Source organism: Dipteris shenzhenensis, chromosome 2, assembly GCF_047967505.1.
Source record: "Dipteris shenzhenensis isolate YYH24624 ecotype China chromosome 2, Dip_SZ_1.0, whole genome shotgun sequence".
NCBI lineage: Eukaryota > Viridiplantae > Streptophyta > Polypodiopsida > Gleicheniales > Dipteridaceae > Dipteris > Dipteris shenzhenensis.
In genome coordinates, this window is record NC_141597.1 from 57,176,218 (window position 1) to 57,192,894 (window position 16,677).

Genomic DNA, 16,677 nt, shown 5'->3' on the forward strand with positions numbered 1-16,677 from the left:
TCCTACCCATCTGAAGGCTAAAACCGTGCAAAGTCCTACCCATCATGACTTTGGGATGCTGCATCGATCTCTCTCATTTGCGGGCCCACCCCATGAAGATGGGATATAGCTCCTAACTACACCTTTGCCTTTGGGGAGATTGTCCTCCAAGCCTTGAAAGAACTTGCTGGGCTGTTGACCCACTGTGGCCAGCCTATATGAGTCTGTTGTCTGAGCATGAGGCCCTCTTGATCCCAAACCTCTGGATGCCAATAAGAGGCTGGCACTCGAACTCCTCTTTACAGTGGAGACGAGCTTGAGTGAGTCCTCATGCCAGTCGCTTCCAAATCCTGTAAAGACTCCTCATCAATGGGGAGCCCTTCCCCGTAAGGGGGGCCTTGGAAAAAATCCACCTATGAGACTGCTGTCACTGACCATTGGTGTGTGGGGTGTTCTTGAGAAGCCCTCGCTGAAGTAGGAGCTTCCAGGGCTCTATGCCTGGGGTGAGACCTCTCACGACTAGCTCGCCCAAAAGGGCTTCGCTGTGCATCTCAGGGTCTGTGATGCCCAATCCTCCCTGTGCCTACTAGGGAAGGATCATTGTTTGCATGCAATGCAGGCTCTAGTGTTCTTTGTGCCATTCAATCTTGCCCACAAGAAATTCAAGCACATGAGCTGTCCCATGTATCTCAATGAGCGAAGGCCTCCCTTGTGTGGCCACCAATAAGCATCTTGTTGGAACTCCCTCCTGCATACAAGGCCGAGACTCCTGTGATCCATCTATATGAGAAACCTAACTGTTGCTGCATGGTGCCCTCCAAAAAGGACCATTCCACCTTGTCATAAGCCCTCTCAAAATCCAAGAGAAGGACCACAAGAGGTTGAGACTCCCCTCTGGCCCAATCTAGTGCCTCCCAAAATGTGAAGAAGATGTTGTCCATGATGTTGCATTCCTGAGACGACGTATGGAAGCCAGGTCCTATCTTAGTGCTCTCTTGCGCTTCTGGAGAGAGTGGTGCTGGGCTGCAGCTCTCTTGCCTGCTCCTTTGAATCGCATCCGCCACCCAAAGGGCCCAACCTGCCTTTTGGGGATTCTCTCGTTGCTGCCAAATCTCTACCATGGTTTGCTGTACCTTCTCCTCCTCGGGCAAAGCATTTGGAATGCGTACCCCTTTCTCGGGGAGTACACGACAGGGGTGCTCTAGGTGAAGCAGAATTGGGGAGTGATTTGACATCATCATACCTGCCAAAATGCCCATGGCCTCCCTGGTGGATCACCAAATCCAGGGGACCAAACCTTTGGGCCCCTCCTTGGGAGGAGGTGGCGCCTACGTTAGATATGTACTGCTCTAAACATATGCTTCTAAATTGGAAGACAATCCACTGCTTGTCCTACCACAGCCCTCCGCAAGCCTTGACGAAGTATCATATGTTGTGTCGTATGGGACTAAGAAGAAGAAGCCTAAGATTGAGAGGGGGATGTCAAAGCCTTGCCTTTGCCAAGAGGCGTAGGCGTTGGAGGAGGTTGAGACTTTGGGGGGGGGAGGGTGGGATGAGAAAGTAGGAGGGACCATTGTAGAGGGAGGGGAAGGTAAAGAAGAAGAGGGTTGAGGGCAGGTGGTGAGAGTGACTGCAGTAGCAGGAGGAGCTGGAGGGGGGGCGGGGGGTTGGAGGAAGGCGAGGGGACGAGGGGAGATCCGGGGAGTGGGATAGGCACGGGGCGGGGGGGGGGGATAGGTGCTAAGGGCTCTCCTAAGGCTTGCCATTATACAGAAGCATGAGAGCTCTGGGTCTCTATCTCTGGTGAGTCCATGAGGAGTCGAAGAAGACCTCAATCCTAAAGAGTCGGGGACATCCCGAGGGGGATCCATCGAGCCGCTCCCTCTAAGTTGGGGGAGATGATTCCCGCTTTGTCGCCGCTCGCTGGCACCCTACCTACGGCTCTTCACAGTCCTCTTGTTGGGATTCTTTCTCTCCACCCTAGTCCATACCCTATCGGAAGGCTCCACCCAAGGGGTTTGGGACTCTGTTGCTGCCTGTGTGGACGCTCTGCTCTATCCACTCTAAACTTATTTTGTTGGGGTGAGCTCATCCCTGCCCCTGTCTAGCCTGTGAGGGAGGGGGGGGGGGGGGGGCGGTCCTTGTCCCCGGGGACAAGCCCGTGCCAAGTGACCCATCTGTCGACATTGGAGGCACTAACCTAGTAATCATAGAACCTCAATTCTCTACTTGAGCTCCTCTCGTCAAGGATCTCATGGAAGATCTCCTTAGGCAAGGTCTCCAGACTCTACGATAATCCTGAGTTGGGGGACCCAGACATCTATAACGACAGAGGCTGTTGGAACTGGCGGGCACTCATGCCAAAAGCACCCCCAATGATAGTTACTAGGAAATGGTGTTCCGACATCCGGAACGTTTGGAATGCCTTTCCAAGAAGCAGCCCGGAACCGGAACGGACCCGAAACGTCCAAAAAAAAGCAATTAAAAAAAAAAAAAAAGGGCTCTTTGAAAGTTTCAAATGAGTATTTTAGAGCTTTTATAGAAAGTTTAAAGCTGTAAAATGTAAGTTTCTTTCATTTTCTAACATAGTTTAATGTCATATGATGACGTGTCGTGTATGATGTGGCATTCCGGTCCCCGTTCTCCCGTTCCTCCTTCCCGGAATGTTCCCGTTCCGACACCCGAATTTCCGAAACGTTCCCTTTCCCTGGTAACTATGCCCCCAATGGAGACGGTACTCCCTCGGGAGCCCTACCAGTCAAAGTGGAGAATCACTGAGAACCGAGGCACATGATGTGTGGAGTCCATGTCGTCAATAAAGTAACATATTCTATGTACTCATGCTAAGCATTTCTATAGAAATTTATGTTAGACGTTATTCCATGTAGAATCATATCATGCAACATCTAATTGTTAATACTTGAAATTTCATTTTCTATGTGCATCGGCAAGGTCAGTGCAAAACACATATGAATTGAAGCTTTGAAGACATATCAAGAATTGTGATTATACTTGGCACAAAGAGCATGACTGTGAGTGCATGAAAAGTGAGAAAGTGTATAGGAATTAAAAGTATTTTTAAACTAATGTGCTAATTTAATGTGTAGGCGGGCCCTATAAAAAGCAATCAACGACAAATTATTCAAGTAAGATTCATTTTTCAAACTTATTATCCAAACGTTCATCAATAATTAGTACCTCTGTGTTAATTGTTATGCACTATGTTTAGCTAGTCTTATCTTTTATAATACATAGATGATTATGAAAAATATAGCTATGAAGCTAGAACGCTCTAGCCTCCATTGAGAGTTGTTGTTGCGGTCCAATGATCACTCTAACTCCCAACGTGCTCAATGCATGTGAACCCCCACATACCTACCCTGTCTATCATGTCCATACTTCCTTGGGTGTCTCCCTTCTCCCCCTTGTCTTTAATTCTCTACATGCACTGTGATCGATAAAAAATAACCAATGTTATTGTGATTGATTTGAAGGTGTTCAATATGATGTGTTATGAATAATATGGTATATTTAACCGGCCTTTGGGAAATCCAAAGGACAATGAACATATAATAACCAGAAAATACTCAATTTCCAACCACTTAGAACTTTCCACAGCAAACCAAATCAACTTAGAATACAACACCCGAGAGCTAGATTGCCCCCGTTCTGCACCAGACACTAGATTGGCCCTAAACCTAGCGCAGCTTTTCGTATTTCTTTTCTTTTATTCAAAAGGCATTCAAATACAAGAAAAGCACCATACTGCGTCAGCCCAAAGACAGCCAATTGAATAATCCGTTCACAGACACTTCCGTCCTATGCAATCACAAAGGCATCCCGGTCGAGTGCAACATCCCATGGCAGCCCTTCTTCCAATTTTGGCTGAGGGTTCTAACTTGGCAGCTCTGATACCCGTCAAGGGAGTATTGGCAGGAGAGAAATCAGCCAAATCTGTCCTGGCAGCTCTGATACCTGTCAAGGGAGTCTTGGCAGGACAGAGGCCAGCAAAACAACCAACCATGGCTTTTCCTGGCAAACAGAAAGGTGAGCTACAGTAAAGCAATAGGTTCAAGCGTGGCACAGACAGTGGATGCTATTGGGGTCTGTGTTGCATGCTTTGGTTGGCTGAGGATATAGGATTGTCTAGTAATTGGATGCCATTTCATCATTTGGAGTTGAGTAAGGAATTACAGGATGGGCTGGACGGGGAGTCTACGGGCGTTGGTTTGCCTGCGGTGCAGCTTCCCAGAGACCTTTGTAATCAGCCGCTTGGCTTCAAATGAATGTTAAATAAATACCGCAAGGGGCCAACGTTTGGGGCCAATCGGTGTCCTTGTTTCTGAGTAGGAGTGCTCTATCTCCCTGTGATTTGACCTGTGGTGCATAGTTATTTGTCAATTTATTGTGTATGCTGTAATTAAGCGGATCCTACCACCTTTTACATTGTTGAGGCTGGTTTCAGGCCCCCTCTACTTCCTACAAGCTGCATAAACTTTTAGGATCCCAATCCTAAGGTCACTTACTCTTAGGCCCACCTAAATTACTCATCCACCCATAAGCTTTCCTTGAGCAAACACATCAGGTGCAAGGGCTAGGCTCAATGAGATAGAGATAAGTCTACTTCAACCCACACCTGGAGGCCAATCTTTGGGCCTCTACCTAGTAGGAGGCGCCCATGCCAAACGAATGTCTGCCTAAGAAAACATATGTTATTAAAACACAAGAATGTCCATTGATCCATGTACTAGGGCCCTTTACGACTCTTAAGAAAGAATCAGGTTTTGCAACTGTTGCAGGATCATGAAATCTATCCACATTCCCACTCACCATGTTCCAACTCATGGGGAGGATGGGGAGGCATAGTGAAGGAGTCCTTGCGGTGAGTTGAGGCTTGTGTAAGCATCTCAAAGAACAGGAGGACTTCATCAATGGTTTGGATATTGATTAGTCAATATCAGCGTTGGGCCATGCTAGAGCATCAACTATTCTACAAACATTGATTTCCTAGGAATGTCCACCTGAGAAAACAAATTTCTCGAAACACAAGAATGTTCATTGGTACATTTGGAGAAGATTTGGTCCAACGGGCAAGGGGGGACTGGATATACAGAGCACAATCATGAGAAGCTCAAGTTTTGGCCTGCTTCATGCAAATGTAAAAGGGGTAGTTTATTGGCTTTGTAGTTAGTACTTTGTACTTCAGGTTGCTAGGAGAAGCCATGTGGCGGCTTTGTTGAATTATCCCACATACACAGTTGTAAAACAGCCTTCCCTATTTTCTATAAAAGGCCTGGCTGTCCCACGTGCACTCACCTTTTGACTGTACTTCCATTCATTGGATGAAACTAGACTGTACGGCAATGCTAATTGCTCAGCTGGGAAATCAATCAGGAATAGTCCTTTTCTGTCCTTGTACAGCCCCTCACAAGACACTATGGTAAGTCCAGCCCCTAACTTAATCTCTCTCTAACTCTAAAAGATACTTTCCTGTTTACTTTAGCATTGTACTTCCTGCTCCTAAATGGAATGGATCTAGCCTAGGTAAGGACTTCCTGTCTGGAATTACTGATTGCTACTGTGGAGCTTCTAGGACTGCCTAACTAGGCTGAATTAGTTAGAGTTAGTCATAGTTGGGGCTAGTTTTGTTTCAGTGGTATCAAAGCATGAAAATCATGGGAAAATGTGGGAAAATCATGTCCATTTCATTTGAAATTTGGAGCATGTGTTCTGAGCTTAAGACACACCCATATGCAAAATGGTGTCGCAAAAAGTTGCCCCAATCTCTGGATGCCACGTGTCTAGAAGGTCAAAGTGTCAAAGTTATTATACTTCAACTTTTTGACATCATTGTGATTGAGTCGTTGATGAATTGGAGCTGTTCTGGGTGCATATGTTTGGCGTAGGGAAATTTCTTCAAAAGCTTCGCTCAGCAAGATCAATCTATTAAATTCCATTCAAATTTGATAAACTGTGTCGCTCCAACATTTCCATAGGTTGCACCAAGTGTTAGACTGATTGAATTGTGGATGAATTGATTTTTAAGGCAAAAGTTGAATTCTATGCTTGGAAGCTGACAGGATTGTTCTTCAAAGTCTGCTTTGATTCCCTGGAATTTTGCTTCAAATTCAGTTTTGACATCACTAGCTGGGTCACTAGTGCATCTGGAAAGATTGTGCCAAGTATCATTTCCATCAGATGTGATTTGCCCCAATTTTGGAGCACAATTCCTTCCCTTCAGGTGCAACTGTCAATCTCTCTAAATCCCAGCTGATTTCCAACAATTGCAGGATTTCTCTATTCTATTCTCTGCTGATGCTCAACTGACTACAGTACATGATCTAAGATTGGGGGAATTTCAAATTCTGGTTCTGATAAGAAAAGCAAGATGGTGAAGCAGTTATCTCAGTCTCTTATTGATGAAAGAAAAAAGAAGATTTTGTGGAGAGAAATGTAACATCGGAGTGTGTGCAAAGAGAAATCAGGGGCAAAAGTCAGCATGATTCTTTGATAGTCCAGTAGCAGATTCTGAATTTCTTGATTGCGAAATTGATGGCCAAGATGATGGGTGTGGATCCAAAAAGGAGTCTTCTTTCCAATTTGATACAGGTGGTTCTACCTTGGGAAAGACCATGATTACTGGTCAACTGCAAGTCCAATTGTTGTAGAATGTGCCAACTATAGAATGTGGAAATTGTTGATGATTATATGGATGATGGTAAAGATCCTAAAGGAGACTCTTGTGTTGAGGATGGTGGGACACTCAAAGATCCTGAAGGCAACTCTTGTGATGGTAAAAATCCTGAAGTCAACTCTTGTGTTGAGGATGATGAAGTGTTTTGGGACACTCAATCTGTTCTGTACAGCATCTCTGCAGAGGCTATAATGGGGTGTAGAGGTGCCCAAACTCTCAAATTGAAGGGGATTATTAATGGCATATCTGTATACATTTTGGTTGATACTGGAAGTATCCATAACTTCATCAACTCCGAAACTGTCCAAGCAGTGAGATTGTACCCATCCACATTGGGTCATGCGCTTAAAGTTGAAGTGGCTAATGGGGAGCACTCCATCAGCAAACAATGTTGCGAAGCCACTCAAATTAAATTGTCTGAAGATTGTACCTTTATTGGTGGTCTACTTGTTCTAGATATGGGGCCCATTGATATTGCATTGGGCTGTGAATGGCTGAGAACCTTAGGAGAGATCTCTATGAGTTTGGGCAACATGTTCATGAAGTTTCTGTATTTTATTTAAGAGGTCGCACTTATGGGCTTTAAACCTCCTAAGGTGACAGTTATATCCTCCAGAAAATTAGCTGTATCCTCCAGAAAAATTAGCCAGGGAGTCAAGGGGGATTGTGGACTCTATGCTGTACATTCAACTAAAACAGGTGACAGCAATGGACTGTTGGTAGTAGAGGATAAGGATATGCAAGAGTTATTGCAAGCTTGCAGATGTTTTTGCTGATCTTCCTCGTCATTTACTTCCTAAGAGAGATGTTGACCACACCATTGATCTTGAGCCAGGGTCAAAATTAGTAAATAAAACACCCTATAGGCTTTTAAGGGCTGAGAGGGAGGCGGTGGCAAGACAAGTCAAAGAGCTTTTGGGACAGAGAATTCAGAACACAAAATGGCCACGTCCTTAAAATACCACTTAGTAAAGGGGATTCCTTGGGCTAGCATCCTTCTATAGGAGGTTCATCAAGCACTTTGCAAATATAGTGGCACCCCTTACTGACCAGATCAAGAGGAAGGCTTGTTTCTGGATAGCCACTGCAGAGAAGAGTTTCTAGGACCTGAAGGATGCTTCAGCTTCAGCTCCCATCCTTGTATGTCCAGATTTCTCTGTCATTAACATTGAGGCTGATGCTAGTGGTAGAGGTATTGGGGCGGTACTAAAATAGGAACATGGAGCAATAGCCTATGAGAGCCGGCAGCTAGAGGACAAATAAATGAGCTACCACATACATGACCAGGAATGCTAGCCATATTGCATGCTATCAAGAAATGGCATCAATACATATGTGGTAGCCATTTTAATGTAAAGACTGATCACAGAACTCTCAGATATTTTCTATCTCATAGAACTCTCACATATTTTCGATCTCAGTCCAACTTATCTCCCAAATAGGGAAGGTGGGGCAGGAGAATATTGTGGCTGATTCACTCTCCAAGGTGTGGGCATGCACTTTATCCTCTATTACAAAAGTCGGTAAGGGCTGGATCCATGGAATTCAAGAGGAATATCTAGTAGACAACTGTAACTTTATTTCAAGACCTGCAGGACCCCAACTATCTTGATCATCCACATTACAAGCTTTAGAATTGGCTGATTTGGTTCCATGACAAGATTTTCCTTTCTATAAACTCAGTGTTTAAGCTGCTGCTGCAGGAGCTGCACTTGTCACCATTGGCTGGTCAAACAAGATTGTTCAAGACATTTGTGAAAGAAAGAAAGTCTATGGAAGGCACATGGCAGCTCCCAAGGAGTGCAAAAAGCAACTCCAGTGATTTACGGTAGCTACGTAATTGCTGCTGCAGGAGCCGCACTCTTCACCATTGGCTGGTCAAACAAGTTTGTTCAAGACATAGGTGAAAGAAAGAAAGTCTATGGAAGGCACATGGCAGCTCCCAAGGAGTGCAAAAAGTAACTCCAGTTATTTAGGGTAGCTACATAATGTCCTTTTTACAAAAAAGGGGCGTTGGTGCCTGACCATCACCTGACAAATTTATTTATGAGGAGGGATGGATTGTAATAAAGACCAAGATCCAAGTAAGTGAGGGTTTTGGGCCAACTTGGCCAGGGGATGTTTAGACCTAGAGAGGGACAAAAAAGAGATACAGTGGAGAAGGACTCTATAAGTCCACCTCCCACCCTTTGAACTTATTGTTCGATGTGGCATCTAATCCTTTTCTACTCTCCTTCCTCCTCCTACGTGCTTCTCTCTCTCTCTCTCTCTCTCTCTCTCTCTCTCTTTATCAAAACATGATTAGCTATACGCCAGTTTAAGATTGAGAGTCTTTTGGTTTGGATTTAAACTCTTTGATGATTGCTATATCGTCACGGTATACTGCCCATTTTCCATATTTCCTACAGCAGCCTTGACCTTGGTTAATTATGTTGCCTGATTGTTCAATTGAGGTCACGTGAGTTCCTCAGCTATCCATACCTAGGTCCCTTTTCAACTTGTAGGATTGGGTGAGAAGCTTGATCCGTAAATCTCGTGATTTGATCGTAATGATAGCATGTCCTTTGGAGTATTGTATTTTAGTTGCTCCATCATCCTCATCATCACCATCCATTCAATGCTAGGCATGGCTGCTTTGACATGTGCTCAAGTTTTAAAAAAAATAAATTCAGAAAGAGGAAAATTCTATTAATGCTTGAAAACCATACAAACAGCTTCCAAAAGGAGCTGTCGATGAGAACAAAGGAAACAGGTTGCCATTCCGAAACAGGAGCTAGGGTGTATGATGGTGGCCTATACATCCAGCGAATACCCCTCGCGGAAAGGGTGTGCTCAAGTTTCATTGAAAGAGTCCTCTTTGTACCAGCCAAAGAGTGAAGCAAACTTTTTATTGGAAGGATTGTATAATTATGTTCAAAGTTGCAAGCTTTGCCAACAGAACAGAGAATTAAATCTTAGCCTTGCTGGTCTGCTCCAAGATCTACCCATTCTGAAGTGTAAATCAACACATATCTCTATGGACTTTATTACAGGGCTACTTGTGACTCCTAGAGGCTGGAACAGCGTTTATGTTGTGGTTTATAGGCTTACTAAGGCTGCTCATTTCATTCGTACCAAAACCTAGTACTCGGCCTCCATGATTTCTTCCCAATTTATGGAAAATGTATTCAAGTTGCATGGACTGCCACGAAATTGTGAGTGTCCCTGATGCCATGGGGCATTTCTGGCAGGAGTCGTTCAAGTCTATGGGTGTCCTTCTCACCCCTAATACAGCTGATCACCCACAAACGGGTGGCCAAACAGAGTGGGGTAACAAGTGGATGGAAGAATATCTTATACATTTCTGTTTTGATACTCAGACCACGTGGGACAAGTGGCTGCATTTGGCTGAGTTCTACGTTAATAATACTAAACATATTTCCATTGGGATGAGCCCTTTGAAGCTATGTATGGCTGCAAAGTTCATATGGCTTCAAAGTTATTGATAGGTCAATGACCAATCAACAAGCATGGCATGACCTAGCCACTTTGCTGCAGCAATGTAAGGATAATATGACCAAGGTCCAAGCTTGAATGAAGGCATATGCATGTCAGAACTGTAGAGTACTCTGTTTTGAAGAGGGAGATCATGTGTTTCTCAGACTCCACAAATCTAGATATGCTTCTTTGAAGGGAAACACTAAGATTTCTCATAGGTATTATGGCCTTGACAAAGTTCTAAAGAGATTTTGTGATGTGGCTTACAAGTTGGAACTGGCCCCATCTTCCAGCATCCACAATTACTTGGGACTTGCTAAACAAGCACTTGAGGAATTACCTCCCATGGATGAGGAAGGACAGATTCAGTACATCCGATTAGTTTCAGGGACCATATACTCGTGAATAAATTGTATGTGGAGGGGCCTTCCGGATGATGAGTCCTCTTGCCAGCCCTCATCTATTGTGGTGCAGTACCCTACCTACTCAGCTGTTGAAGTAGTTGGGAGGCTTTGGGTATCATCATTGTTGCATGGAGATGATCTGGTGCCGTCTAGTCTTCTCATTGTTTTCCTTTTCTAGTTCAAAATTTGAGGACACATTCTTTTTGGGTGGGAAGGACTGTAACAAAATAGGTAGTTTAGTGGCTTTTTAATTGGCTTTGTAGTTAGTACTTTGTACTTTAGGTTGCTAGGAAGATGCCACATGGTAGTTTTGGGGAATTATCCCACATGCACAGTTGTAGAACATCCTGCCCTCATTTCTATAAAAGGTCTGTCTGTCCCACATGCACTCATCCTCTGATTCATTGTACTTCCATTCATTGAATGAAACTAGATTGTAGAGCAGAGCTAATTGCTACCAGTAGCAGAAGCCGTAAGAGGAGGGGTGTCCTTGGCACCTCTTGGAGGATCACAATTTCCTTTGGAGTCCTCACATTCTTCTTCTTAGTTTTGTATGATATGCTTCTGATCTAGTAGGGTGATCAAGAAAGCAAGATTGCAAGGTGGGGGAGAGAAGCTGGACGAGCAGTGATCTAGGGGGTGGGAAATTGATGGGCAACTTGAGAGGAGGTGGCAACGGAGGGAGGGAGCCAGCTCTACCAATTGATGTGCCACCAGTAGGATAAGCCGTAAGAGTAGGGGGGTCCTTGGCACCTCTTGGAGGATCACAATTCCCTTTGGAGTCGTCACATTCTTCTTCTTAGTTTGGTATCATATGATTCTGATCTAGTACAGCAATGGACTCGGTAGCTCGCTGGTCTCTACCCAATTGTCTACAGTGCGCCCTTCTTCTAGCATTCTTCGCAGCAGTTCGACTCTTTTATTCCCTTCCACACTAATGCAAACCGCACTTGTGTGAGCCATATCTTGGATTTGGGCCTAGGAGGGAGCTTGGAAGCAGAAACTTAAGGGCTACTCCTAAGGGTTGGGCTGGTCTCTCCTCCCTTTAGCTTGGAGGAGGGCAGCAAGAAAAAGGTTGGGATTTATACCCTAGAGGTTGGTGCTCTGAGTTCTCTCCTACTTGTGGTAGGGAAATTGGAGAAGTTGGGGGCACGATTGGCTAGATGACCCATCTTCCTAATTGTAGGCACTACCCGAGTAATTTGGAAATCTCCACCCATTGGCGAAAACACTCATAGTTAATATCTTCAGCAACACCTTCTTAGGAACGGACTTTGGGTCCTCCACAATTAAAGTGTATCTGTGGTACCCCTTCTTAGTGAGCTAACCGTACAAGCTGTGTGCACTCTCCGTACAGTCTGTGTACACCCTACGTCCAGCCTCAGTACTATCTACGTACATTGACCGTACAAGCCGTGTGGCAGTCCGTACTGCTTGTGTACCCTATCAGCTAGACTCCACAAGCTGCTCACACCTCATATGGATGGCAAATCCCAGCTGAAGCTGCTCCTAGTCTTGGAAAACACCTGCAACCTCAACTCCATCCCATGGCCACCATCCTGTGAGAAAATTCCTCACGTCTCTTCATCCCACCATTGATTCGCCGTAAGTCCATCCCCATTAGCCTCCTGGCTTGTCCATTTGACATAAGGCCAATGCATTTGGAAAGTGCCACATGGCACCTAGCTTTCCATTTGTCCCCAAGCCCCTAGGGCCTTTTTTGGACCAAACCAATGAATTTGCCCCATGCCCCCTCTAGTGGGGCATTTTAAGGGCCTAACCAATGACCTACTTGGGTTCTAAGGGTACTTTGCCCCCTCTTGGTCCTAAACCCCAAATTCACCCTAAGGCATCAATCCCTAGGGGAAATACTCATATCCCATGGCCCTACCCACTTGCTTTTCCAGGGTCTTGCTCACATGCAAGTTCAAAAACTCACGCCCTCGTGACACACCCGTCTCTTGAAACATGGCAAGCGACCTCGATTGCATCTAGATGTTACAAGGTGTCATGAGGGCGTGATTTCTAGCGCATGCATGTTGGCCTGCATGTGGGCAGGACCCTCGTAAAATGAGGAGCGTGGTCAAGGGTTGCTTGATGTGCCAGAACCTTTAGAAATTGTGCCTTGGGGGTGATTTTTGTGGTTTAGACCAGGAAGGGGGCAAAATACCCTTAGTTTTGAAGTTGGTCATTGGTGGGGTTTTGAAAAAGGCCCCCTCTAGGCCTAGGGGTAAATGAAAGCCCTTGGGCAACCTAAGGCCTGGGCTGCCACGTGGCATGCCCTTTTGGAAAGGAAGGCCTTGGGCAAGAAATGGCGCAGGAAAAGGATCACGGAGGGTGCCACGGGAGACGGGGTTCGCAAACCGGAGGTTACCCGTGACAGTACGACAGTACGGAAGGCTATTCATGAAGGCGTGTTGGTACGGAGCAGTAATGGCTGGTCATCGTTGGTACGAAGCATTAATGGCTACTGAAGACATGTAGTCTCGCACGGACGGTGGCACAATGACCGATGCTGATGCATACGGCTGTTGAGGGTGCTGTCGGTTGTGGTAATCCATGCTATCCTAGAGACTGTCGCACGGTACTGTACGGAATAGTCTGCACAGTCCGTGCGTGATTGTACGGAACACTCCATATAGGTTGTACGGACTGTCAAAACTGTGTGCTACTTGTTGTTCGGGGAGTATGGGTTGCTCGATGGGCATAGCACGGGCTATAAGGTGCTGGCTTTGAGTTAATATGGGTTGTACGATCATCACCCATTTGCCTTTGAATATGGGATGCTGCCTAAGTAGCTGAAAGAAGCTACTTTTAAGTTTGACAGGGCATGCTATGAGTCCATGAGGGTACTCATGAATGAGCTTGGTTGAGCTCTTGGTTGGTGGAAGAGTGCACTCATTCCTTCTAGTGATTGCCCGTGAGCATTGGGCTGGTTTTTGAAGAGGCTTGCTTGGCAAGATGATCACAATGAATGATTGCAGGGGTTGTTTGTGCTTCTGAGCACCGGGGGCGGTTTAGTTATGCTTTCACCCATTGTTTGGGTATTCCAGTGAGTCATTGGACACTAATGATTGTTCGGGGAGCGGGTTACCTTGTTTGGGCTGCTAGTAACCACTCCCAGGTTAAATGCAGGTGTTTGCACTGTGAATGGATGCCTATGGTCACATGGGTGTGAGAGTAGAGCCCTGCAGGGCTAATGCTTGGAATTATGATGCCTACCTTGAATGCAAGTGGGGTCGATTTCATCGTGTAGCCTATTTGTTGGCTTTGGCAAGTAACATGTTCGGTGGGGGAATATGCTTTGGTTTCTCTAGGAGATGGGTCACTTGCAGGCAGTGGTCCTGCTCTGAGATACTGGGAGGGTCAATGTGCCACTCCTTCCCCAAACGTCCCATGAAGCATCATTTTTCTGCACTAACAGAATTGGTGAACAGTAAGGGGATGAATTGGGCTGAATCAGCTCGTTCTCTAGAAGATCCCTTACCTGACTTGAACTGCACTCACCCTATAAGGTGGCCTGGTGGAAGTTCCTTTGGCAATGCATTAGAAAACACTCTCCAAACTGATTAAGAAAATATGTCTGCTTTGTATCCAGCTTAGAGATTACAAATTGTGGATCGTTAGACTTAGTATCCTTTGCTAAAACTAAATACGCAGAAATATGATGTGAGAATATAGCTGAAGCAGAGACAACAGGGACTGACTCTCCCTTAAGTTTGTCATCCAATACATGTTTCTTCCCTGTATGCTCTAGAGAGATCTTCCAATTATATGTTTCCACCAAAGCATGAACTTTGTGACACCAAGGCATACCCAACAAAACATCACAGCCCTCAAGAGACATTATATAAAATTCCTCGCTGTCCACAAAGCTCTGAGTGTGCAAGTGGAGATTTTCAATGATAGGGGTGACCAGAGTGCTAAATCTAGGACAAGCGAAGCCTTCCTCGCTCATAGGCCCCATCTCCTCGGCACGGATTCCAAATTTGCTTGCCAACTCTAGAGAGTTAAAGTTTTCTCGAGCCCCTGGGTCAAAGAAGATCAATGACATCTAATCTCTTACTTTGCTTCATGCCCTGCAAATCTTCGTAGCATCCCTATTGGGTTGCTCACTCACTCATAACATCAGGCGTTAATCTTGTAGAAGGCTTAGGCTTCTTTGCCTTTCTACTCATCCCTATCATCCATTTTCCCTTTAAGCTTGCATTTTGGGCATTCACGTGCTACATGCCCCTCTTGTAGTGAAAGCATTTATTGGCCTCCATCAAAGCTTCTCTCTCCTCACGTGACAGCCAATTAGAGCCTGGCCTATCATGCTTCTTTCCTTTGTTGAATGGAGCCTTGGAAGCATTCCCTAGATTCCCTGCTTTCTTAAAGCTATCAAACTTACTGCTCTTATATCCGCTGGTCTTTCCAAGCAACAATGCATCAGCTGTGGTGGCATTTTCATTAGCTGAGACATGTTGGTTACCCTTGTCTTTGTGCAGTAGTCTCTGATTTCCTTGGGCAGGCCACAACAATATTTTTCAATTTGCTCAGACAAAGGCACATGCCGATAAGAGCTAACCGGTAATTGGGCTTCCCAAAACTTTTTATTGTACTCTTCCAAGTTATGACAGTTGGCTGCATCCAACTTGTGCCATGCTGTCATAACATCCACCTTACACGTAGTGGTTAGCCAAGTAGCTGAAAACAACTATTTAAATTGAACCGAGCTGGTCGGTGCTCGATTGTGGAGCAATAAATTGGTCCACCACTGTTAAGCATTTCCCTTCAGAAAGGTGGCTGCTTTGGATTTTTGAGGAGCAAGAGTACATAATCCGGTACTTGAAGGCAAGGTGACTACAAGTACATATATGAATTATGTTTTGAAATTGTTGGCTTTATTATGACTAGGCCAGTACAATAACAATAATTATCTATGAAAATGTTCTCTCTATACGAACATTGAAATTTAAACGAAGTACTCAGTGAAGCTTCCTCTTGAGAAGGCTGCATCAAACTGTTGCACAAAAGTTAGAGCCTTCAGCCTATCTCGACCCCCATTGAAGGTCTCAAACTTCATTGCTGCCTCACCTGCCTTGTAATCCTTTACCTTCCCTTTGGGTGTCAAATTGTCATAAACGTGTGGCTGCAAAAATGGAGAATGCATAACATTCCCTCCAACCTGTCCTACACTGCCACTACTCATTAGAGGGTTTGCCAAACCAGCCTCATGCATACCAAACATACCCATGGGAGCTTCAAAATTCCATGACATTCCACCTTGCATTCCTAGCTGCGTGCCAAGATTGCCATACATTCTGTTAGGCATTCCGGGCTGCATACCCCCAGACACATTCCCTTGCATTCCTTGCATACCAGGATGAGATCCCATTGGGTAGTTTCCAAACATTCCAGGAAAGTCTACAGCTTGGCCAGCCATAGCGTGGAACATCAAAGTACGACCAAAATACCCTAGATACAAAGAGGGTTGAGGAAAAGCTTGCTGCCCTGATTAGCATTCTGAAAATTATTCCCTTGGCCATGCATATCCATACCAGGAACATGAAAAGATTACTGCAATGAAGCACCTTGTGCATTTGGCATTACTGAATGGCATCATGCCAAGTGAACCTCACTGGGCTCTCCTACATGAGAATGCCTCTTTCTCACCTCAGACCTCAAAGGAGCCTGAATAAACTCAAAGAGCAGTGGGCCCTACGTGAGCTGCGTGAGTGTTCCCACAGCACTCATCAACTGTGCCTTAAACATAGCATCAACATCCTCAGCCTCTTTTGACCCTTTTGACTTAGAGGCACTCACACCAAAAGGATTTACAGCTTGATGTGCCTCAACATTTTTGTGATCCTGGGAGGCTCTCTCATGCATAAATTACTCTTCTTGCTCATCCTGGGAGCAATCATCAGTAAGAGATATAGTTGCTGAATTTCTGGTTGCTGTAATCTAATTACAGTAGGAAATACTTCACCAGAGACAATCACAGGCTCTCCTCCTTAAGAAAGATGGTGATGTCCCGACAATAGAACCAGAAACTGGCCTCAAGGCCAACAAGAGGGCGGTATAGACAACTAACCAGCCAAAACTTTCACATTAACAATACTCAGCAAATATCTCAAA

At 45.2% G+C, this 16,677-nt stretch overlaps 1 protein-coding gene across 1 annotated transcript in view; it reads left to right on the plus strand.

The window, feature by feature from the left end:
- Positions 1-16,677, plus strand: part of LOC147905030 (uncharacterized) — a 73,441-nt gene that overhangs the window by 27,490 nt on the left and 29,274 nt on the right. The window contains exon 10 of the mRNA XM_087393231.1: positions 3,087-3,125. Coding sequence (XP_087249357.1) covers positions 3,087-3,125 — 39 coding nt within the window. The remainder of the gene's footprint in view (positions 1-3,086; positions 3,126-16,677) is intronic.